General features: G+C 41.6%; 3 protein-coding genes across 4 annotated transcripts; 1 reads left to right on the top strand and 2 right to left on the bottom strand.

The window, feature by feature from the left end:
• Positions 1–3,410: 3,410 nt before the first annotated feature.
• LOC125017169 (protein-lysine methyltransferase METTL21C-like) lies at positions 3,411–6,930 on the top strand. The gene is made up of 5 exons (XM_047600032.1): positions 3,411–3,536; positions 4,183–4,308; positions 4,403–4,566; positions 4,653–4,770; positions 6,032–6,930. The coding sequence occupies exons 2-5, from the start codon at positions 4,188–4,190 to the stop codon at positions 6,427–6,429; spliced, it is 801 nt and encodes a 266-aa protein (XP_047455988.1). The 5' UTR covers positions 3,411–3,536; positions 4,183–4,187; the 3' UTR covers positions 6,430–6,930.
• LOC125017168 (rhodopsin kinase GRK1-like) lies at positions 6,601–11,068 on the bottom strand. The gene is made up of 7 exons (XM_047600031.1): positions 10,040–11,068; positions 9,138–9,265; positions 8,457–8,614; positions 8,287–8,370; positions 8,087–8,211; positions 7,807–8,008; positions 6,601–7,697 (listed from the first exon to the last, which is right to left on the bottom strand). The coding sequence occupies exons 1-7, from the start codon at positions 10,736–10,738 to the stop codon at positions 7,408–7,410; spliced, it is 1,686 nt and encodes a 561-aa protein (XP_047455987.1). The 5' UTR covers positions 10,739–11,068; the 3' UTR covers positions 6,601–7,407.
• A 2,434-nt stretch (positions 11,069–13,502) lies between these two features.
• LOC125017927 (transcription factor Dp-1-like) lies at positions 13,503–23,637 on the bottom strand. 2 transcript variants are annotated; one of them, XM_047601498.1, is made up of 12 exons: positions 23,493–23,637; positions 21,518–21,601; positions 21,246–21,312; positions 20,919–21,040; positions 19,790–19,911; positions 19,490–19,655; positions 19,209–19,355; positions 19,054–19,122; positions 18,687–18,838; positions 17,193–17,359; positions 16,138–16,216; positions 13,503–14,703 (listed from the first exon to the last, which is right to left on the bottom strand). In XM_047601498.1, exons 2-12 carry the CDS (start codon positions 21,527–21,529, stop codon positions 14,565–14,567), a joined length of 1,242 nt encoding a protein of 413 aa, XP_047457454.1. In that variant the 5' UTR covers positions 21,530–21,601; positions 23,493–23,637; the 3' UTR covers positions 13,503–14,564. The 2 variants fall into 2 exon arrangements, with proteins under 2 accessions (XP_047457454.1, XP_047457455.1); XM_047601499.1 differs by lacking the exon at positions 23,493–23,637 and adding an exon at positions 22,372–22,545.
• Positions 23,638–23,745: the final 108 nt, after the last annotated feature.

Here is a 23,745-nt window from a genome sequence, read left to right as displayed (position 1 = left end):
GACGTCAATGCATATCATCTATTTAAACAATAAGATATTAATATCATTATAAAATATTTAATTGCAAGAATATGAGTGCACCAATCTGATAAAATGTTGACACCCTGAGGTGTTTAAATATGTTGACAAATGCAGACAAAAAAATAAGAATATATTGCAGATATATCGTAGGCTATTGAAAGATGAAAGCTATTGAAACATTTCTGAAGTGCAGTTTTAAAGCTCAGTATCCCTCTAACTGTTTGGTACTTCCTGGTTTGCTTAATTTTTTAACAAAAATGCAGGATTAAAACCTAGTTTACACTGTTGCATTTGGTCTAGAGAACAAACTTGAGAACTGAACGTACAGCAAATTCTCCCTCAACCCAAACTACATCACGGCATGGGGCCTTGTTGAGGTTCATATGAAGTGTTTACCAGGAAACAGCGATGCCACTACCACTCTGTGGGGTGTAGGTAGGTAAACCTCCAGCCATATCCTGCATCTATATATGGCATCCTCAACTCACTCAACCCATGGAGTGCAGGCATTCAGGCTTATTTTGCAGGGATCAGGAAACAGTTGCTCCACCCAAGCCACAGATCTGTTCTGGTGTCCAAAATCCTTTAGCACGACACAAACCACAGATTTCAGATATCAAGTTCAGCGAGCCATCAACGTAGCTGGCTGCTTAATTACTGCCGTAGTAGCATGCAATGAATACCTGCTTACCCTTTATAATGATAAGAGCTTATTAAGCGATGTGTCCACACACTAACGCTGCACACGGGGATATTGTAAGCCAGCTGGGACTCACATGTTGCCGTGTGTGACTGTGACTCATTTTCCACTGGCCTGCACAACCTTAGCCTGACCTTTGGACACAGAGGTGAGGATTATCAACCCTAAGGTGGTAACTGGTAGCTCTTTATCCCTCTGCTTTCTCGGGCCGACTGCACAAATGTCCACCAATGCCATGTGCATGGACATTATTACCGTTATCACCAATATCCATTTTGTCTTTCTCAGAAATATGATCCTAGGCGCATGTGAGGCATGCAGACTCCCTATTGCCGTCCCCCCATCCAAGGAAAACAACCTCGTTGGAATTAAGAGATCAGCCACAGTTAAATATGTATCTGTATTTTATTGAGATATATCTCCTACAGCATTGCTCTACATCCTGTGCCTAGTAGCACAGGAGCAAAATCATATTTTTAGACTTAGTGCTTTCTATACCATATATTTCCTCGATAGCGAATGATAAATGAAATCGAGCAGGGTGGATTCCTGGACTCCCGCTGCTCTGTTGTGATGGAAATCCCCCTAATACCTTGACTGATTATTAGTGTTGCTGTTTAGATGAGCGTGACTCACTGTTGCTGCTTACCATCTGTCAGTTCAAGTCATTTTATAACTTCATGCTGCACAACCAGCTGTTTGCTGGCTCCTCTGTGTGTTCAAGCAGCAAGGCTGTGAATCCTCCCACCTAAAGCCCTACAGCCTGGGCTTAGAAACACTTGGCGCACTGAATGCCCATGCAGCCACGGCACTTTTTCAACTTTCGTACTCTGCCGGTGGAACAGAAACGGTCTCTCAACGGCGTTTGCGCCGCAGCCTTTTATAGAGCGGATGCGTACTGGCAGTAATCCTCCATTCATGTGTTCTCCATGTCAGTGTGTGCAGCATGTGACAGAGTTGTACGAACAAGTGACCGTTTCAAACATCTAATGACATTTCTCAGATGTCAGACATAGAATATAAACCCCCAGCGCAGCAGAGTGAGAATGTAATCAAAGGATCACATTAGTTTGTTTGCTAATTAATGGTCTCCACTTAAATTGACAAATAAAAATAAATAAAACTCATCTTAAACACACATGAAATATTCTTAAAATACCTCATCCATTATTAGAAGTTACTCTCCAAGGGAATTCAGTCTCATTTTGATGGGTCATTTTGAAAAAGAAAAAACAAAAGGGTGTTTGTTACTTTGTTACGTATATTCATAGAATTAGTTAGTTTGAGGATTAGTTAAACGGTACCTGGAAGAAAAACTGCGTGAAACAAGTTATAATTAAACTACTATAAGAGTAAAAACTCATAGTTATTCATGAATGTATTTATGAGTGTGGGTTGAATTGTTATCTTTCTGTGGGAAGCGGAGTGATGTAAAACGAACATCTTTTGGACTGTACGATTAACTAGTCATTCAAAACTGTATAATTAGCGACAACATCCAAAACAGAGCTAGTTCTTAAAGAAAGAGCCTTCACACAGGTGAGACGAATGGAGGACAGAGAAGGAAAGTCGTGCAGGATAAGACAAGGCCCATGTGAAGGGGATGAAGGGGGCCGGTACACTTAGTTCTTTAATACCTTAATGAAGGTATTAAAGATGGAAGTCAGGTCAAGCCTGAGTAAACACTTTCTATACGCTCCAGGTCATTGCATTCGTTTTCTTCTTGAGGCCCAGGTGGCACGTGTCCATTTCCCATGCATTTCAAATGTGAGACCTCAAACACATCTGCGCCGAACCCTCTTGGGATGAGCGTAGATGTGCACATCTTTGCCCACGGATGTTTACGTGATCCTGTGCATCTGACTGCGACGCTCCTCAAAGCCAGATGTCTGGAGAGCGGTGTAAAACATGAATGAAAACAAAAGAATCTGCAAATCATTTACACTTTACATGTAATTTAAAACGGTACAGGCATTACCTATAAAATGTTGAAACTCTTCATCCATCGAATAGCTTTTTTTGAAAAGTGTACGCTCGGTTGTATTTTTGAAGCCGGTGTCTGTAACATGTTTTTTAAAGACAGCTGGTACCGAAAGTTAATGCTACAAAACGCATTATTTAAGTTGGTTAACTGCAACATGTCATTATGTCATTACTAAAAGTATAAGAAGCAGTATTTCAGTTAGGAAGCTGCCACTGCTGACGTGAGAAAACTTCATTTTGAAACCACTGTGTCTTGTGATCTAGAGAATAAGAGGAACCTTTTACTTGTTATCAACCCACAGCTCATGGTACGAGGGTTCACCAGTGCGTTAGTGCACATAGGATGGGTAACTTGCACATATGTGAAGACAGCATTGAAGTAGAGGGAAAAAATACTACTTCTAGAGCTATATATTATGCCTTGAATACGGAGGATGTATATTTCAGGGAAGGCAACGTAATGCTCAGCTATATTCACTACGTATTACAACAGAATGGCCATATAGTGGCTCCTCTGCAGTAATAAAAAATAGTCTTGGTGCTAAACTAAACTGGTTTAAACTAAACTAGTTTTAATTGTACAAAGTGTCACAGCTTAGTAGCTTTTTTTTGGAAGGGGGTGGGGGTGGGGGGGTCACACAAAGAATATAGAAGAGGATTTAGTGCTGGGAGGGGTCAGGATCCCGTGTCTCTTTCTCTTCTTCTGCCTCTCAACTTAGGCAGCCACAGACCCCTCTCTTCAGAGGATGCTGCATCTATAAACGCAACAACACAACAGAGAGAAGTGCACACAGAACAACACAAGCTACGAGAGGATACCGCTTTCCTACAGGTACGTTTCACACAAGAGAGAAGAACTTACGTCATTAACATACCAGCTAATATTTTGAAAGGCCATCAAAAACCTTTACGTTTGCACTGAAACCCATCTGAATGTGACGCTCATCTGAGGTGAAGAGTAACCTGACGTGTCCCCTGGCCCCGTATCCCTGCACGCTGTTGATCTCCAGCTTTAACCAGCTGTGTTCCTGAGCCTCAGACTGGAGTCCAGTGACAGCCACAGAGAGGCTAGTGGACTAAATCTGGTCCGGGCTGAATCCTTTGCAGGTTTTACTCAGATTAAAAGAAGGCACTAACACACAAACCACTTAGGAACAAAAATAAAATAGAAATCCTGGGAAGAGAAACGTGGAAGAATGGAAACGCCTGAGGTCACGCAATAAGTGAAACGATGCAGGTATAATGTAACAGGAGGATGATTATTTGTTACAACATTAATACTACCCAGGAAGAGTTTCATGTATTATGCAGCTTATTATAATTTAAGAGGCTCCGGTGTGTTCTGTAGGTTGAACTGTTCTTAGAAGGGGGCATCCATGTTTAACATTTATTTGTATTGGGAGGAAAGAAGGCAGATCTTCCTCTTTGGAGACGCCCGTTTAAAATGTCAATGGTTCTCATCTCATAATGATATTTAGTGCTCATGGAGAGATCATCCCCAGTCAGTCAGACTGCCCAAGACATGTGTCCTGCAAAGAGACGGGAGGAAGAAGTCAACAGGGAGGATGGGGAACTACAGATGGAGAAGGGGACTACAGATGAGGGTAATTATTATTTTTACTTTTGAGGATTTGTTATGCTGATCAGTGCTAATGCTTTATTGTATCCTGGGTCTTCATGTCACACTCTCCTCTCCAGCTTTATCAGACCAAAAAGCGATGGCAGGAGAGGCTCTGGACAGGAGGAACAACTGGGAGCAGAGTGTTTACTACGCACTCGGACAAGAGTCTTTTCATTTCATCGGTCACGAAATCAGCATCCGCGAGTCCCTGGATGCATACGGCGCTCTGATCTGGCCCGGGGTACGCAGCAGAAGTGTCCGCACATTCAGTGACCTGGTTTTTTTTTTTGTAAATACTGATAATGAGGATTTTGTTTTTCCCTACAGGCGATAGCTTTGTGCCACTTCTTGGAGAACAACCAGCAACAAGTGAGTCTCATGGACAAAGCCGTGCTTGAGATTGGAGCTGGGACTGGGCTGGTCTCTATAGTGGCCAGTCTGCTTGGTATGTAAAAGCTGATTTGGCTCCCATATGTCAATGGCCAGACTATGCACTGTTTGACAACGCCAGAAATAACGGACTTAAAAATGAAGTAATCTAATGTAGTATTTCTTACTTATGGCGTACTTGGCAGTCAACCATAAAAGCATAGAGCGTTCATTATCTGGGCGAATAAATGTACATTTTATGGCTCTCTGCACATGTTTTCTATTAAAAAAAAGGGGGTTCACTGTTAGGAGACCATGGCTATACACCCACACCAAATTTTTTGAATTGCACAGAGGCCAGTAGTTATAAAGATATCTTGATGGACAAAAGGAAATTCAAATAAATAATAATAATAAAGTTGCAGTACCATGTCTTTATTTCCATTTATTTTTTCATCCTTCTATCTCTGTGAAGGGAGACATTCATTATCGTTATCATTTCTGGTCTTTTGTATGACTGAAATTGAGATCAAGGTCCAAGTGACTGTATCTGTATCTTCACTCACTTCTCCAGATATGACCAAAAAAATTAATTTTATCAGTAGGATAGCATCCATTTAATTATTTAAAAAGCTGTGTATTTAATATCATATTTTGAATGAAAAGCCCAAACAAAGCAGAGAAATATTCAGTCCATCCTTAAATACGTTATGATTGTCCTGGTCTGATAATAGCATCGTATGTCTTTGACTGATGATATATTAGGTAGAGTAGTTTAGTTGTAGTGATGTAATGTTAAGCATCAACATAAATAGCGCTATAGAGCAGGAGTCTTCAATGATTTTCAGGCCAAGGATCCCCAAACTGATGGATAGATTAAGTAGGGACCCTCTACCTATTATATGTGTTCTATATTAATCTTGGCCTGGTGTTTTTATAAATATACATTATTATTATCATTTTGCATTCAATATTGCGCTATTCCTTGTCCCTTTATTAAAATATGTTGGATTCATGTTAATGTGCATTTAAAGAAATTTAAATTTGTGGAAGAAAATTAAAAAAATATATAAAAAAATGTCTAATCAACCAAAGATTTTGAGACCTCGCTTGCAGTACCTCCGCGGGGCCCCTAGGGGTCGCAGATCCCCTGTTATAGAGTACTATTGTAATCGGTGGATGGATACATCTTTTGTGTCTTAGCTTCCAACTACCGTGCCATGTTAATTAGTGAACGTCCACTCCGCTGCCGTCTGCGACTCACTGATGGACAAAAATAAAGTGCTATTTTCTTTCCATGCCTTTGTCTACTGGATTTCCTCTCTACTCTTTACCAGGTGCTTGGGTGACGGCGACCGACCTTCCCGACATCATGACTAATCTGACCTTCAACCTCCACCGGAACACCAAGGGCTACTCCCGCTACACCCCTCAGGTGACCGCCCTCTCCTGGGGCCAGGACCTGGACCGAGACTTCCCCTTCCCGCCCTACCACTACGACTACGTCCTCGCGGCTGACGTGGTCTACCACCACGACTGCCTCGAGGAACTGCTGAAAACTATGCGGCACTTTTGCCGACCTGGAAGTCGAACGACGCTGCTGTGGGCCAACAAGATCCGCTTCCAGGCGGACCTGAGGTTCACGGAGTGCTTCAAGAGCAGCTTCAACACCACGCTGCTCAGCGAGCTGCCACAGCAGGGCGTTAGGATATACAAGGCCACAGCCAAGGAGTGAGAACAGAGCTCTGAGACTAAGAGTTTTCTGGGGTGTTCAGGTTTTGTGTTTCATTTTTGCAGATTTTAATGAAAGTTGAGGAAAGTGTGGGTTTTGATCTGAGTTTACGTGACATTCCCGGATGGTGCTGTAACCGCTGCTAGGGCAGAAATTAAGTTCCTGACTCAAGTTTCCATTTGAATAAGTTTTTTTATTTGCCAGTGCTTTTTCAGTTCAACATTTGATGATTCTGACTTGTCCAAGTTGTGTTCAAAAATTTGTTTTTAAAAGTAAACTGATTTGCTTTAAGCATTTCTCCTCTAGCCCTATTAATCCCACAACATCTACACTGCATACACATTCGTCAAAGGCTATTCATAAAAAGTGACCAATTAAATAAACCCTTAAGAAAATATTTTTTCCAAAAGCAGGAAACTTTGCATTTCAGGTGCCGTAGCTTTTGGTAAAATAACAGCTTTATGTATTAAAAACTAAGAAAAAATAAATAAAAACAAAACACTTCTTCCCATTAAATGGCATATACTCTATAGGAACATATATGTAGTAGAGAAAAAAGAAAACTTTTACATGTTCAACGTGGGACTGTCACTTAGCACCCCTGATGAAAAGTGGGATTTTTCAAAGTACATTTCAATTCTAAAAGCACAAAAAAAGTTTTACCACTCGCACGGACACGGACACGGAGTAAGTGAGCAGATTGTTGGACAGACTGTGAAGGAAGGACTAAAGCAACAACAAAAATACAATGTTAAGTACGTATAGATTTTTTTTTTTAAAACCTAAGGCTACGCTAAATAGTTTACATCCAGGTCAAAAAAAAAAATCCACCTCCTTTCTGCTCTCGTTGTTTCCCGTGCCCACAGTTCAAAGTCTCAAGCTGCGTTAATCTGCGGTCAGAAAGTCTTCATGCCGCACGTTCTACAGAAATAAAGAGTCTTCACGCGTATTTTCAGTGACTCTACGAGTGTTTCAGCGACTCTACGAGACGCAGCACGTGGAGGACTTTGGCTGCTCTAGTATGGACTCTCTGCGGAGGTCGTTGGGCAGGGTGCCTTCAGGGCCCCAAACGTTGAGCTCGCCGTAAATTCCCATGTCGATCATCTCCTCTTGCCAAGGGATAGAGATGTTCCCTGAGGAAAACTCGTCGAAAAAGGTTTTATCGGGATCCTCCAAGGTCACCCCCTTCACGGAGGAGAAAGCTCCGACATCATCCAGACTTTTAGCGTACACCACTTTAGGGTCAGGGACGAAAGGAGGAGGTAGGATGCCTGAAGAAGAAGCGAGAAGTTTATATTATAGTATATGATATTATATTATTATACACCTTCAAATGCTTGGCGTATTAAAGCTATTCACTGGGTGGGGAGGTAGTAGTACCTGCGTTCAGTTTCCTCCAGTTGATGTCATTAAAAAAAGGATGTGCTCTAATCTCGTCGCAGCAGTCATTCTTGAATCCCATTCTCTGATTCACCTCTTTGGCCATCAGCCCGTCACATAGAGACTTTGCGTGCTCACTGAAATTATCTGGATAGGTCACCACCCGATTCAGCATACGCTCTTTCATCTCTTCCCGTTCAACCTGAGAGCAGATCACAATAAAACTCAGTCGTTTTTTATTTTTTGTGTGTGTGTTACTGTATATAGTTCGAAAGCTCACCTTCTCTCCCCTGTTTCTGAACGGATTCTTAGCAGCCATGAACTCAAACAAAGTCACCCCCAAGGTGAAGTAGTCCACTGAGGTGTCGTACTTTTCTCCCTTGAGCATCTCCGGTGCCATGTAGCCTGCAACAAACAAAGTGAAAACTGTGAAACTGCTGTGTTTAAATATGAAAGTGTTTACATAGCGGACACACTGACCTGGCGTCCCGGCGTAGCCTTTAGTCAGTGTTTTGCCTTCTTTTAGCTCCACGGCGAGACCCAAGTCAGATATACGCACATTTCCTGTTTTGATGACACAGGGACAGATTCAACACCCGCTACTTACACATTCACAAATGCAAATAAACCTGTGTTTGACTATATGTTACCATCATTATCCAGCAGCACGTTCTCTGGTTTGAGATCTCTGTAAATGATTCTTTTCTGGTGGAGATGCTCCAAGCCCTGGATGATCTGAGCGATGTAAAAACAGGCTCTGGGCTCAGCAAAGCCCGGGTTGTTCTCATCCACCAGGTAGATGTGGTACCTTCAAGGAACAGCAAGAAGAGAAATTAGCTTTGGCTCCATCGTATATAAAAACATGAGCAGCCTGCACTAATTTACAGTATTATAGCTTGCCAATGTTTGGTAGTCTTACGGAGTTATGCACTGTACAATACTGCTTTTAACTCTCATTTTGCCAACTACAGTCTGAAAACACTTCAGTTTGAGTTTCAAGGATCAAAACAAACCAATACATCTTACTTCAGTGCAAATAGTCCTGCTTAATGAGGCCGGTAGTTTTCTCACTGTGCTCAAAATCAGTCTGACCAGTTACCAATAGCAGTCATATGCCTCTGTGTCTGCATGCAGCAATCAAATGTGCAGTATTACATATTACAGATAATTGCAGATAATTTCAGATAATTGCAATTGCTTGTTGCAATGGAGAAACTTAGAAGAACAGGTCAAATTATACAGAATGTGACTAAAGCTACAATGTTTTTATGAAACAAGTGTTTTTTCAATGAGCTGAATGTTCGTGTTGGTGCTTTAGATTGGGAAGTTACTTGAGGTCGCCTCCATTCATGATGGTCATGACCAGACAAAGCTCTTCCTTTGTCTGGAAGGCGTACGCCAGAGACACAATGAAGCGACTGTGGACCTTCTCCAGGATGCGCTTCTCCACCATCGCCCCCTACAGGAGAAAGTGATAATTTCGAGGAATAACGCATTAGAAAGGAGAAGAAAGCCTCTTCCATCAGTGTGGGGGAAAGCGTGCAGAACATTTGCATTTTGAAAAAAAGTGTTGCATTTCTTTTCAAAGAATGACGTCAGACAAGTCAAGGGCAAGATATAACTGTGCCAAGGAGTTCCCTTCAGAAGAGCTTTTCAATAAAGCTCCCAGTAATCACTCTATCCCTGTCTCAGTGTTAAATACTGCAGACTAAAGCCAAACGAGACAGAGGCTGGGACAAAGATGATTAGTACCACTTCAGCCTGCGCAGTGCGTAGAGACAACAAGATGCTTTTAATATTCAAATCACCACATACTGTTTTAAATGACCACCGGAAATGTCGTGCAAAGAAACGAAACCAGTGCTACCTCCAAGTTAGAGTGCAAATTTATTGCTTTTGTGCCAATATTACATTGTAGCTGAAACTGAAATCAAGGCAATAGACATATGCTCATCATGTTTTGCTTCTCATTAAAGATTTCATCTCATTTTCATTTCATTTAAACCTAATCAGTGCCCATTGTTGTCTTTTAATAAATTAATTACGGATTACACTACTCAGAGGTAAAGTTGTTAGAATTATCCCCAACTTTACCAGCTCCTTTATCAATCGAAACTGTTGTACTGCAACTTTTATACAGTAATTCCTCCACCACTGTAGTCTGTTGTTGCAAAAGACCTCTGGCTTAGTGAGTAACGTAGCACCTTATCGAGAGTAACACTTATTTCCTCACCTCGTAGCCTTTCCTCTTCTTCAGCCTCTTTTTGTTGAGCTTCTTACAGGCATACAGTTTTCCAGTGGCTTTCATCTGACAGGCGGAAACCTCCCCAAACCCACCTTTCCCCAGCACACGGAAGTCCAGGAACCAGTCGTCATCCATGGGCTGCATCTCCAGCCATTTCCACTGCAGGAACCTCTTCAGGTACATGCTCTCCATGAAGAAAGTGTATGGGGCCTCTCGTAGATAGTCCAACGTTGTGGCTAGTGCCGCGGCAAACAAGTCATCCCCTACGGCCTCCAGGCCCTCCTTCACCTTCGCTATGATGTCTTCAGGCAGGTATGCGCAGTAGTGTTTGGCAGAGGCGTCCATGTACCGCTGAACAATCTTTGAGGCTTTCTTCGCCCTGTCAGAGTCCTCCGCCAGGTCATAGTCCTCGATGTCTTTCCACAAACGGCAAGCCCCGTGGTACTCTTTATTCGCATCCAAGAATTCCCTAAAGAGGCGCTTGCCAATCGGTTGTACTACGCAGACCGTGTCGAAGGCCAAATCTAGGGTGTCCCTCAGGCCCTCGCACACAGTGATGTGGGGCAGTTTGAGGCGAGAATGGTACTTCTTATCCCGAGCTGTTGCTGGATTAGAGCCATCAATGCTTCCACGGGCATTGATGTAAGCAGAATTTGCTACCACGGTGGTCAGTCCTCCGATATCCATGTTGACGGTAGGTGACTGTTAGGCGCTGCAAAGGGAAGACATTGCAAAAAGAGAAGAGAGCCAGAGAGACGACTGGTGCTAGCTAAATGCGAAGACGGGCGAGAAACAAAAATGATGAAGCAAAAGTGAGGAAACAGGAGGCAGATGACAGAGGAGTGACAGAGGGAGCAGGGGAGACGAGTGAGGACTCCAGACTGGTGTCTGAATTAGATCCCAGCACACTTTGAGCACTGTACCACCCTCATTCACCACACACACACACACACACACACAAGAGCACACACACACCTGAGTCAACACCTTTCGATAATCCATTAACACCCCAATGCCCCAGACAAAGTGTGCGAGCACATGCTGGAACAACTGAACACAAGCAGCATATGCAGAAGTGTCGCCAGTCAGTCAGTTCATATGCACGGTTAGAAATCTGTTGCTGCATATTAAAGATCCAGGTTGAATAAGCAACAAGGTTTGTGATCTGCTGTAACTGTAATAAACTGGTGTTTTTAATGAGGATATGCTAAATGGTGTTTATATTTGCACAATGATTATACTTCAAAATAAAATTTAATAAGAAAATGCCGAGGGATAGTTCCTGTTCTATATTATACAACATTAACCACATACACTGTCACTTAAAACCAAATCAGCAAGGAAATGCTTCTGAGTAAAATTTTTCAGCTTTAATTGAAGCAAATGTGTATCTTCCTTCGCTGCTTCAATTGATTATTAACACAAATATCTAATCAGCCAATCACATGGCTGCAATTTAATGCATTTAGGCATGTAGAGGTGATCAAGACAACTTGCTGAAGTTCAAACTGAACATCAGAATGGGGGAAGAAAGGGGATTTAAGTGACTTTGAACGTGGTGTGGTTGTTGGTGCCAGACGGGCTGGTCTGAGTATTTCAGAAACCGTTGATCTACTGGGATTTTCACGCACAACCATCTCTAGGGTTTATAGAGAATGGTCTGAAAAGTAGAAAATTTCCAGTGAGCAGCAGTTGTGTGGATGAAAATGTCTTGTTGATGTGAGAGGTCAGAGGAGAATGGGCAGACTGGTTGGAGATGATAGAAAGGCAACAGTAACTCAAATAACCTGGTTATCCTTGGTTCCAACCAAGGAATGCAGAATACCATCTCTGAACACACAACATGTCCAACCTTGAAGAAGATGGTGCTACAGCAGCAGAAGACCACACCGGCCACTCCAGTCAGCTAAGAACAGGAAACTAAGACTACAGTTCACACACATACACCAAAATTGGACAATAGAAGATTGGAAAAACGTTGCCTGGTCTGACGAGTCTTGATTTCAGCTGTGACATTTGGATGTCAGGGTCAGAATTTGGTGTAAACAACATGAAAGCATGGATCCATCCTGCCTTGTATCAACGGTTCAGGCTGCTGCTGGTGGTGTAATGGTGTGGGGGATATTTTCTTAGCACACTTTGGGCCCTTTAGTAAAAACTGAGCATGGTTTAAATGCCACAATCTACCTGAGTATTGTTGCTGACCATGTCCATCCCTTTATGACCACAGTGGACCCATCTTCTGACGGATACTCCCACCAGGATAATGTCACAAAGCTCATATCATCTCAAACTGGTTCCTTGAACATGTCAATGAGTTCACTGTACTCCAATGGCCTCCACAGTCACCAGATCTCAATCCCATAGAGCATCACCTTTGGGATTTGATGGAACAGGAGATTTGCATCATAGATGTGTAGCTGATGAATCTGCAACTGAGTGATGCCATCATGTCAACATGGACCAAAATCTCTGAGGAATGTTTCCAACACCTTGTTGAAAGTATCCCAAGAAGAATTAAGACAGTTCTGAAGACAAAAGGGGTCCAACCTTTTACCAGCAAGGTGTAAAAAAGGTGTGTGTTATGTAACACAACTACAATGCAGCGTTTCAAGATTTCAGATTTATTTCTATATGCAAATAGTAGCTAATATAGCCTCAAGCAGTGATGCATCGTCCACAGATGTGTGCTGACCTCAGTTTTTTCCAAGCAACCACCAGATGTTAATTTCCAAAACTGTAGTCCACAGACCATTTGTTTAGAGGTCCAACTATGCCATCACCACCTTTCTGTGTAAACTGGGTGGTATCCCCTTTTAACAAACTTTGAAAATGTGGCAGACTTTAAGGGAAAAAGCAGCTGTAAGATACGACTTTTAACCAAATTTCAGACACTAAAAATGTCACTATGTTCTTGCCCTTGTAGGCATCATTTGATCAGGTCTCCTTATCAAAAAGAAAAGGTCTACATCCAGGTCTGTCCAGACTTGTATGTCATGAAAGCTTTGAGGAATTTAATGAAAGATGTTTTTTTGTTGTTGTCACTGTTGAAAAAGAAAAGAAAAACCATCACCTGAAAACCAATATCAGAAGAAGCAGTGAGGTTGTAATGGACTAGCAGAGGTACAGGAGACACCCTGTGGTGTCTAGTAGTAGTAGTCACTAGTAGTGAAGATGGTGGACAGCTATAGGCAGTAGCCAAATAATATGATTCTGATATTTGAAAACCTGATCAATTCATCCTTAAGGCCTTCCCGTGATATTGCCACATAAGTCAAACATTTCTACATCCGTTGTGTGAAAAGGTTGACTGCGGTGACAACTTTAAAGATATTTTTTGAATATTTTGAGGTGTGCTCTCCTATTTCTAAATAAAACGATTCAGACCTGATTTAAGTCCACATTTCCCCCCCACAGCAACAAACCGATATACATGAACTGTAGATACAAATGTATTAAAACAATCTATATTTAATTTGCAAACTTATATTAGATTACAGAAAAAGGTATTTGGAAGAGTCAGTACATGTGTTGCTCAGTTTTAAAAGGGAGATCTTTGAAGGGAGTACATAAAGACCTATACAACCACACATTTCGTTACATCAATCTTTTTTTGTCTTTTTGAAGGTCTATCTTTACCACTGGCCTCTAAAAGGATACTATAAGCTACAATCGTTGTAGGATTCATATACGTAATTAACAAACAAAGCTTATTTACCTATCAGGAGCCTGGGTTATGAAAAGTCTTTACCTTGCTGCTGCCATTATTTTGTAAACACTACCAAGGCGTTAACAGGGCGGTGGTGGAGAATTCCTCAACTCCAGAGAAACAAAACTAGCAAAATGAGATCAGGAAAGCAGCTGCCTACAGAACAGAAGGAAGCCGGCCCAACACAATGGGGGATAAGAAACTATTTCAAATAATTGCCCAGAACACAAAACAAAGAAGTATCAACACATTTGATGGAGCCCCATCCTGGGATGCCATAGCAACAGTTTCGGCCAATCCATGGTGTTGTACTAAACACAGCATGTTAAAGAAGACACTTTGGCCGTCTCGGAACATTTTGATCATCGTCATCATCACGTCTGCCATATGTTGCAAAATAACAAGAAAAAAAAAAACTATTCAAACAAGTACATTATACATTCTCCAACAGCAGTAAGTTTTTAGTGGGATGGCTTATTGAAAAGTGGATTAGAGATACAAAGACTTCAGGTGGCAGGGCCAAAGACTACAGTTCCCTTGGACGACACCTCCCACTGAGCTGTGGTGCAGGTGCATGTGATTCAGAAGCAGAAAAAAGATGGGTGCCACAAACACCTCTGTTCTTTCAATATTCAACTACACCCCTGAGAAAGCCAGACAGAAATACAGGCATGGGGGGGGGGGAAACAGGGGTAAAGGTTGGAGAAGCACACACAAAAGTGGACTAAATTCCCACGGTGAAGGTTTTTTTTTTTTTGTTTTTTTGAAGGACTGTGCTTGTTGGAGTGGCGAGGCGTAGGTAGCTTAGTCTTCGTCGTCGTTCTCGTCGTACTCGTCTTCGTCGTCGTCGTCGCCCATGTAAGACACTGGGGTTTCCACTCGGGACCCGCTGTAGTGAGAGTCATTTGAGCTGGAGGCCATGGTGCCGTCAGTGCAACCGTCACTGCAGAAAAGGAAAAGGCGAATTGTTAATGAGGTAAAGATGTAAAATACAAATACTAGCTTATGGCCAAAAGACGTTGAGAAAAAAAAAAGGCAATTGGACTTGTAGAATTTCTTTAAAGACGTTTCGCCACTTATACTGAGGAAGCTTCAACACCTTTTGGATTAATATGACCTGGATGACTGAGAACCTTCACAGACACTAGTCTATTTCTATGACATTAATAAATTACAGTTATACCCAGAGATATTTGGACACTGACACAACCTTCATGATCTGGGCTGTACATGCCATCACATTGGATTTGAAATTAAAACACTAAGATGCAATGGAGGTGCAGACTTTCAGGGTTAATTCAAGCGGTTGATCAAAGATATCCTATAAAAGGTTCAGGAACTGCAACATTTTCTCGTTATTTCATGGGCTCAAAAAGTAATTGGACAAATGAATATGACCATGAATAAAATGTGAATCATTTTAATCCTTTGCCTAAAGTCTGGAACACATGGAAGTCAACAAACGCTTTGGTTTCCTCCTTTGCGATCTTTGCCATGCCTTTACTGCGGCTCTCTCAACATTGGAAGTCTTCATGGCTACGTCATCACACTACCTCCATCAGACAACGTGGTGTGCTATGGATCGTGAGCCGTTCCTTCTGCATACTTCTTTCTTCCCATCATTCTGGTCCAGGTGGATCTTGGTTACACCTCCAAAGAATACTGTTCCAGGACTAGGCTCGTGTTTTCTGATGCTTTTTTTATCTATTGCGGCCTGTCTACCTTTGCTCCTTGTCGTGAACCCTCCATTTATTCTGATGAAGTTTTCCTTTTATGGTTGACCTACATATTGATACACCTACTTCCGATGGGGTTTGTCTTCACTACAAAAAGAATCCTGTGATCATCCACCACTGTTGTCTTCCATGGACGTCCAGGTCTTTTTGAGTGCTCTTTTTTCTCAAAGTGTACCAAACTGTTGATTCATTTCTCACATATTTCCGCTACGTCTCTTAAGGATTTCTTCCATTTTTCCAGCCCAAGGACAGTCTGTTTCACTTCCAATAAGAACTCCTTTGACCGCATAATAATGTAAGTTAAGAGCCACAGCTTCCAAGCACAAATTCCACACCTGGAATCAACTCCTTTTACCTGTTTAACTGATAACAGCCTTCTAAGAGAACAGCCCATACACCCCAAAAAACAGCTTTTGTGTCAATGGTCCAATTATCTTCGGTCTCTTGTAAAGAAGCAGCTACATATTAAATAGCTGTAATTGCTAAACCGCTCCTCCAATGGATGTGAATACCCTCAAACTGAAGCTGAGAGTCTGCACTAAGCTCATATTGATTATATAACTGTATCTTATTTGGCTAAAAAAAAAAAAAAACTTCAGTCTCACTCTCCAAATACAAATGGACATAAATGTATATCTCACCTGCTTGCTGGGTAACGGGCTCCATTAGCAGAGGATCCTCCAGTTAAGTAGACATTACTGATGGGGCCTTTTGCCATTTCTGGACAGAGACAAAAAAAATGAACACAATTATTCCTGAGCTCATCGTTCTCTTTGGAAATCAGACGACCGCTACGGTGAAGACTGAATGGAACGAATGCTGGTATATTTGAAGACGTTTCACTCTTCATACAAGGAGCCTCTTCAATTCTACTTTTTCTCACTTTTATTTTAGATCACCATGGTCCTGGATGACTGAAATACTTCAACTGCTCTCAACTCAACTTTATTTATATAGCACTTTAAACAACAGCTACAGCCAAGACAAAGTGCTTTACATGGGTAAAATTAGAGCATAAAACATAACAACATAATTAAAAGCAATAACAATAAAACAATAAAAGCATTAAAGCAATAAAATAATAGAAAATAATAATCATAGACAGCAGTAAAAGCACCAAGCGAGGGCAGGGTAGATAGGTAGATTAGGTAGGTAGGTAGATTGTTCCACAATTTAGGAGCAGCAACAGAAAAAGCTCTGTCACCTCTGAGCTTCCGCTTGGACCTTGCTACCTCCAGGAACAACCGAAGTGTAGGGATGAAGAAGCTCACAGAGGTAAGGCGGAGCGAGACCATTCAAAGATTTAAAAGCAAATAAAAGAATCTTAAAAATCCCTTGCTGCCTGTGCCCTTTTCAATAAAAGGTTAAAACTACCAAAGCAAATGACCCATGAGTCAGGATTATGAAGTGTTTAAGGTCAAAGCACTGATTACTTGGACTGCATTTCATTTTTCATGAACTGCTGTAAACCTGCGCCTACCTTCGCATAGAGATTTAAGTGACTGTACAGAGTAAGAGCCCAGACAAGGTGTTGCTTAGCTTGGCGAAAAGCTGAGGGGCAGGAATCTAAACCAAATAAAAGCTGTTCACCTTCACCTCTTGAATCAAGACATGCAAATGAAAATTTTTTAAACAACAACAAAAGCAGTGTTTGGTTGGCATTAGTGTGTGTGACACTCGGCGTAGCGGCCCTTACCTATAACGTAAGGCTCCAGAGCTTTGGGCACCAGGCTACGTGCAACCTTCAGATCCTCTGGAGAACATTTCCCCACCTCCAAACCACAGGCCATGCCCATGCGTTTCAGCACCTCGATGTCATCGTGGATCTCAAACATGCTGTCGAAATTGAACAAATATTCGAACCTGCGCAGGAGACAAACGGGAAATGGTTAAACGTCTGATTTTAACAAAAGCTCCTGCTCTGGCTTTATGGCGGTTAACAGAGTATTGGCTGAAAGACAGTTCTACAGCTCATAATGTAAACAAGCTCGATTGAAAACAAGGATTACGATGCATTCTGTGTTTCTCTGACTCTCAGCAGGTGTATTTACTAGGGACCCAAGAAATTACAGTCACTTTTAATGTTGTTTGGATAAGAGGTCTTCACATTTTGGCTCAAAGTTTTCTATTATGCTTTCCCAACAGTCACACCATACTAGACTGACTCACAATTTACCAGTCGTTAGGAAGTCCACAAAGTGCTGACCAACGCTGCAGTCAGAAAATGTGTCAACCGCAACCGTGTGACGTAGTTTTGAGCATCATCTTTGTCAGCATTTATTTCATCGACAGGGAACTAATAAAGTGGACTTTTATTATTTAGAAATGGCTGCATCTGTTCTCATTAGTTCTGCTCCTCAGAGGCACCAACCAGAAAAATACCCAGCAAAAGAAGAGTTGTTCAGAGTTTAACATTGCTAGGGGACGCAAACATGTCACATCATACGTGTTACTCTGGAACACAGGATTCACAATGTGTCAGGTCGTTTGAGTTGTTGTAGAGAAAACTACTAACCACACTTGACTCATATGAAACTGGCACTGACAAGGTCCTACAAACGCAACACAGGAGTTTCTGTGCAATGTTTAGCCAACTTTTCCTGTGCATTTTTTTTTGTTGGCCAACTTAAAACTTCCAGGTTAGGTGTAATTCTGAAACAGCCTCCGTGTTTTGAGTTTGAGGTTTTATTAATACAATGAAGAAAAAGTATGAATTTAAATTCAAACCATCTGAGAGAATGTGATCTGTGTTCAGACAGATAAGAAGAAACCACTCGAGCCCGAGTATCTGCGCTGACCTATTGAGCAAGGTTCCTTTACTTTTTCCATTTCCAAAATAATATTCAACCACAGAGCACACTGAGCGCAAGTGTTGGTTACAGATTACAACATGACATTTAAGATATGCCCTCGCTCCCGCCAAGTGGCCTACATATAAGTACATGGTTTCTCTTTCATTTTGTGAGAATCTTGGTTAACATGTTGCATTAGGTTTAGATTCCAGCAATCTTTAAAGTCTGTTGCTAAATACTACACACTGAAATGTTGAGTCATCTTCTCAGGAAAGAGCGCCCTAATCGTTATCAGGCTCATCCTGGCACCAGGCTCAACTTGACACGGGCACAAAAAACGTACAGCTGACTTTTGGCTGACTCCGATAGATAAACCGACGGCACTGATGATCACATACTTGTCATTGGAGATGCTGCAGTCGATGACAGTTTTCTTGCTGGTGTTGACAATAATGAAAGGAAGGTGGATGATGGAGTTGGGGGGCGGAGGTCTGTTTGCTTGCTGCTCTGTCTGTCTGTTCCGCTGAACCAGGTTCTTGAAAGCTATTTGCTGTAAGTCGAGATTAAAATAAAATGAAAACACCGAAACAGCTGCAGACAATTCAATTTAGCTTGACAGCGTTTTAAACTTGAAAAAACATCCTCAGAAACAAAAGACCGACAAATCTTAATTTATACTTCTGACAAATGTTCTTTCCCAAGTCTTTCCCAGCATCAGACACAAGAGGATAAACACGCAAGTACAAGCTCTCAGCTCATTCCCACCTGCAATATGAGCTCCTGCAGCTGCGATTGTTTCTGCTTAATCCTCTCCAGCCGCCTTTGTCTCTCCACCTACAGTTAAAATACAGGAAAGGTTATAAGTAGAATCCAATAAATGCATAGAAATGTGAGAAAGGTCTTCATTAAGTGCTTTCTACCTCTAAGTTTTGGCACTCCTGTGCTGAGTTGGTGGGCAGGCCGATCCACTTGATTTCTTTTTTCTCTTTTGAGATAATGTTCATGGCCATGAGCACGTTCAGTGCATCATAGACACGCCGCCTAATGTTCTTCTGGTCATACACATGCTGAAATTAAAAAAAAAAAATGATTCAAAATATTAAAAAGATGTAAAGTCTGACAATAGAAGAACACACACACACACACGCATATACATGTGTATCCGTTTCAAATGTCTGCATCATGGAACGGCCGTACTTACTGAGTCATTCGGTGACATGTGGTTGTCTGAAGAGCTGAATTCTGCAACCAGTTCATCTGCAACTTCATTGTAGGTAGTAACGCCCTTCTTCTGCACCTTCTCGCACACTTTCATCGAGAAATGCCTCAAACCTTTCCCATTCTTTTCCCCTTTTTTACCACGCTTTCTGTGGACAAAACACATCCCCCCGTAATATTACACTTTCAAACCAACTGATGCGTCTGAACCTTGTGTTTATTTTTGCTTCATAGAAAATGTAATCAGGCCTCAACAATGATGTTCCTGCTCATAAACACTTACCCTGACGACCAAGGAGAGGCATCGGCAGGTTGACTCTGGGTGAGGAATTGGGAGCTGGGTGTGTGTGGGCTGTTTACCAAAATTGTATTTGAAACTGTGGGCCTCTGGGGTGTTCCAATCACCTACAAAGGAGAGAACAGGAAAAGGGAAAGATAAAACTTAGCACAGGAAGTAATCTTGTGAATGAGCTCTTCGTAATTAAATGTTTCCCCAAGTATTAATATATGAATTTATTACTTTTTTTGAAACTTGCCTACTTAAAATAAAGTATGTTTAACAGCAGGAATTTGATAACATGAAATGGAAAATGAAGATGGGGGCCGCTGCAGCATCCTCAGGAAGTGCATCTGCTGCTGAGCTCCATTGATACATGGCTCAGTTGCAGAAGCCTCAATAGCAGCTGGAATTATTTAGTGTTTTGAACCAGTTTGGCCACATTTGAACCCCGACAGGTGTAGAAGCCAGAAAAGTTGAATGACAATTACTTCATGTGACTGATGACATATCATCTTCCTCTTTATAAACATTTATTATTGAATAATAAGTTACATTTTTAAAGGAATTATAAAGCTACATATTTAGATTATGCAGCCAAAATAGCCACTGGCAAAAAAATAAAAAATGTTTTAACTGAGATGGATCCCCTATATAGTGTTTTAGATATATTTATCAGTTATAAATTAAATGGCCATGAACAGAGACAACGATAATTAAAGAAAAAGCTGAATATTGGGAACCCTAATAGTAGTATGAAGCATCTAGAAGCTAGATGATCTATTCCTTCACTAAGGTGATATCTAAGCTGATTTCCGTTATGTATACATTCCTTGTATATAATGGGATGATGGGTGTAATCCTGCTGACTGTAGAGTTGATAAGCTTAGGATCAACTGCCTCCACCTACCCTCTGCCCGGTCACCTCACAATGATAATCGAGGGGCTTACACAACAACAAGATAGAGGAGTAGAGGAAAACAGAGAGCAAAACCAGAAAAAAAAAAAAGCATCTGCAGGTCACTCAAGATAAAGAAACCTAAATCTTTTATAGCACTTTGAGAGGATATAAAGCTTCATACAGAACTGATTTTAAACAGCAAACAAGCGTGACATTACAACACCATACACTCACCATGTGTGGCACATGTTGCATGTGTGCAGTAACATTGACATTGGAAGGCCCGAGGGTTTTGGGTAGTAGCTGTTTCGCCACAGGGGCAGCTGTAGGCTGGACAGTAACCAAGGATAGGACACCTAGTCGAAGAAAAGAGACCAGTAATGAGCAGACCGCTTGCTTGAAACTCCACTGCCCCCTATCGTCTACCCGCAACACAAAGGCTTACTCCTGAAGAGAAGTGTCCTTTGTGGGAATGGCAAAAAAACAAAGACTGGTAAATAAGAAAATGCAGTGCCCTATGTGTACAATTTCTGCAGAAAGGCAACTACTAGTAAGTAATACCTTTGCTAGGGCTCAGATTCTGATCGATAAACACCTTCAGTTCTCCATTTGTTTCAAGTAGACCAACCTGTGAAGGACAATTCAATAAAATGCAAAAAAAACACATACGTTAAGATGTGACATAGGTCCAGTTAACGGCACAGGAGATGAAATGCAAGACTGCAGCAGATTGAGTTCAGTTGGTTAGAGAAACATATGACCCAATATCATCAACAGTGCCTGTAAGGTGTCTAATAAATTAGAAAATGTTTGGCATGACCGAGGTCACTTACATCTTTAGCCATGATCCCAAAGGACCGAAAAGAGTTGAGCTTCAGGTTAAAATGATTTTCCTCTTTCAGTCAGTGTTCAGGACCCTGCAAAACAGAAAGGAGACAAACTATTAGCTAATAAGCGGCAAGTGTCTAGTTTCACCCAAAAATCCCATTATCCTGTAATATTTCCCTAGCTTTGATACATCTAACTCCGTTTAGGGAATTAAATTTAAACTTATTTCTAATGTAAGGCCCATCCAGGATTGCAAGCTACAGCCACACTGTAGAAAGCTAACTCCATCACTGACGTTAGCTTCAGGGCTGCTCCAAGACAAAAACTGGCGAAAATAAGTACATTTTATACTATTCTCAGCCGTGTGGGCCCTTGAGCTGAATTTCTCAAACCACCGTAAATGCAGCAAACAACACCAAACCATCCCTTGGTAATCACAACTTTTACTACGCTAAGTGTGCACAAGGCCTAGTTCAGGTACCGTCCAACTTCTGCTACAAGTTTAACTCAACAGCGTAAAACTCTCAATGTGGCTAAAGCATCGCCACCAAATGTCTACAAACAATGAGGCTGCATGAGGCAATAACAGCACCAGCCCCATAAGTCGAGAGTATTTAACAATCTTTTGTTGAATGCAGCTGGCTAACTCTTACTGCTAACAGCTAGCGTCAGGTCCAGCCTGCTGGCGTTAGCTCGCTACTTAGCTTATGCACGTTTTGGAGGCGAATAGAAAAAAAGAGCGATTATTGCCTCCGTGCTGCAGATTTAACCCAAAGCCTAGTGTGAGTTAACGTTTTAAAACCCCGTGTGTGCATTTCGCACGGTGATTTAAGTTAATGTAGGGATTCAGTGCACTTACGAGTGCACTCTCCTGGTCTCTTCGACGGCTGTTGTTGTTGGCATTAGAGAATGGAGGAAGAGGAGGTCTAAATCCCCAATAAACAGGAAACAAATTAAGCTACGTCGAGGCACTTTTTAACTATTTTACAGTTAATTCCGATTATAAAATAATTTGTTGTAAGCGACTACTTAACTCCCGAGTTAGTTTCCCCCCTCGGGTTCCTGTTTTTGTTGTAATTACAGCAAGTAAAGGCAGGATTTGCCTGTTGGGCTGGTCGAGTGTGCTAAGGGGTAACAGGGATTGTTTTCAATTGAAGGCAAACCACAGAAAAAAAAGTCAATACACGAAGTTAGCAGTAAAAATAGTAACAATGTGGGGTTTTATTCAGATTGTAGAGGCTGCAAAATATTTCATATTCTCCGCAACTTCTTGTGTACACAGTCTTTAGTGGGTAATTACATTATTTAGTTCGTTTGTTAAATGTGCATAATTCCCATACTGTTGTCAGATACTTATTACGTCCTCAGTTACGTTAAACACAGATAATCGCAATATGATTATTGTCCGGAAGACTTTTTATGATCGTATGTTAAAATTTCTTAAATTAATTCTTAAAAAACTGGTATCAATTACGCATCGAAAACATGGTCGCGGTCGTACTTTGTTAGCGCTTGTTATTGTGTTTGTATGACTTTTTAAGTGCACGACCGTGTGTTAAAAAATAAAATAATAAATAATAAATAAAAATGAACCACTTCCAAAGTGAGTGCGTTAATGTAACCGACCGGATCGTAAGCATCTGCGGCCACTGAGCTAGCTCTGTTAGCACAGGATGCATTCATGTTATTAGTCATAAACTGCAGCGACTACTTGGTAGTTAGAAGTAGCAACTGGTTACATTAGCAACAAGCTAACTCGAGATCAGGGTTAATGAACCAGGACCTGCGGCGCTTTGTTAGCCCACTGCTAACTAGGATGCTAGCGGACCAGCTGTCATCGACAACATAATAATCCTCAACTTCACCCCGCTAAGTTTTGTGTGAATGGTTAGATTTGAGTCGTCCAAACCAGATGAAACACGTATTAAGAGCTTTCGTCTACGGGCACACAAATCAGTAAATAACGCTGCTGCTTCTTACCGGTGCACTTCACAAGTTAGCAAATCGCTAGCTGGCCTGTTCCTATCAACTCTCTCCGTCCGCTAGCGGTGCTGCAGCAGTGAAGTCTCACAATCTGATCTTGGCGGTGTCTCGCTTTAGCGGAATCTGATTGGACGGCGTGCAGAAGACGAAAGCAGAGCGGTCAAAGTAGTTCATGCCCACAAACTCGCATCTCTTGGGATTGGTGGATTCGCCTACCGAGCCGCTTCAAAGATACAGGCACTGCCATCTG

Source organism: Mugil cephalus, chromosome 12 (assembly GCF_022458985.1).
Source record: "Mugil cephalus isolate CIBA_MC_2020 chromosome 12, CIBA_Mcephalus_1.1, whole genome shotgun sequence".
Taxonomy (NCBI): Eukaryota; Metazoa; Chordata; class Actinopteri; order Mugiliformes; family Mugilidae; genus Mugil; species Mugil cephalus.
Note: the sequence above shows the minus strand (reverse complement) of the source record. Positions and strands in the feature narration are given on the sequence as shown.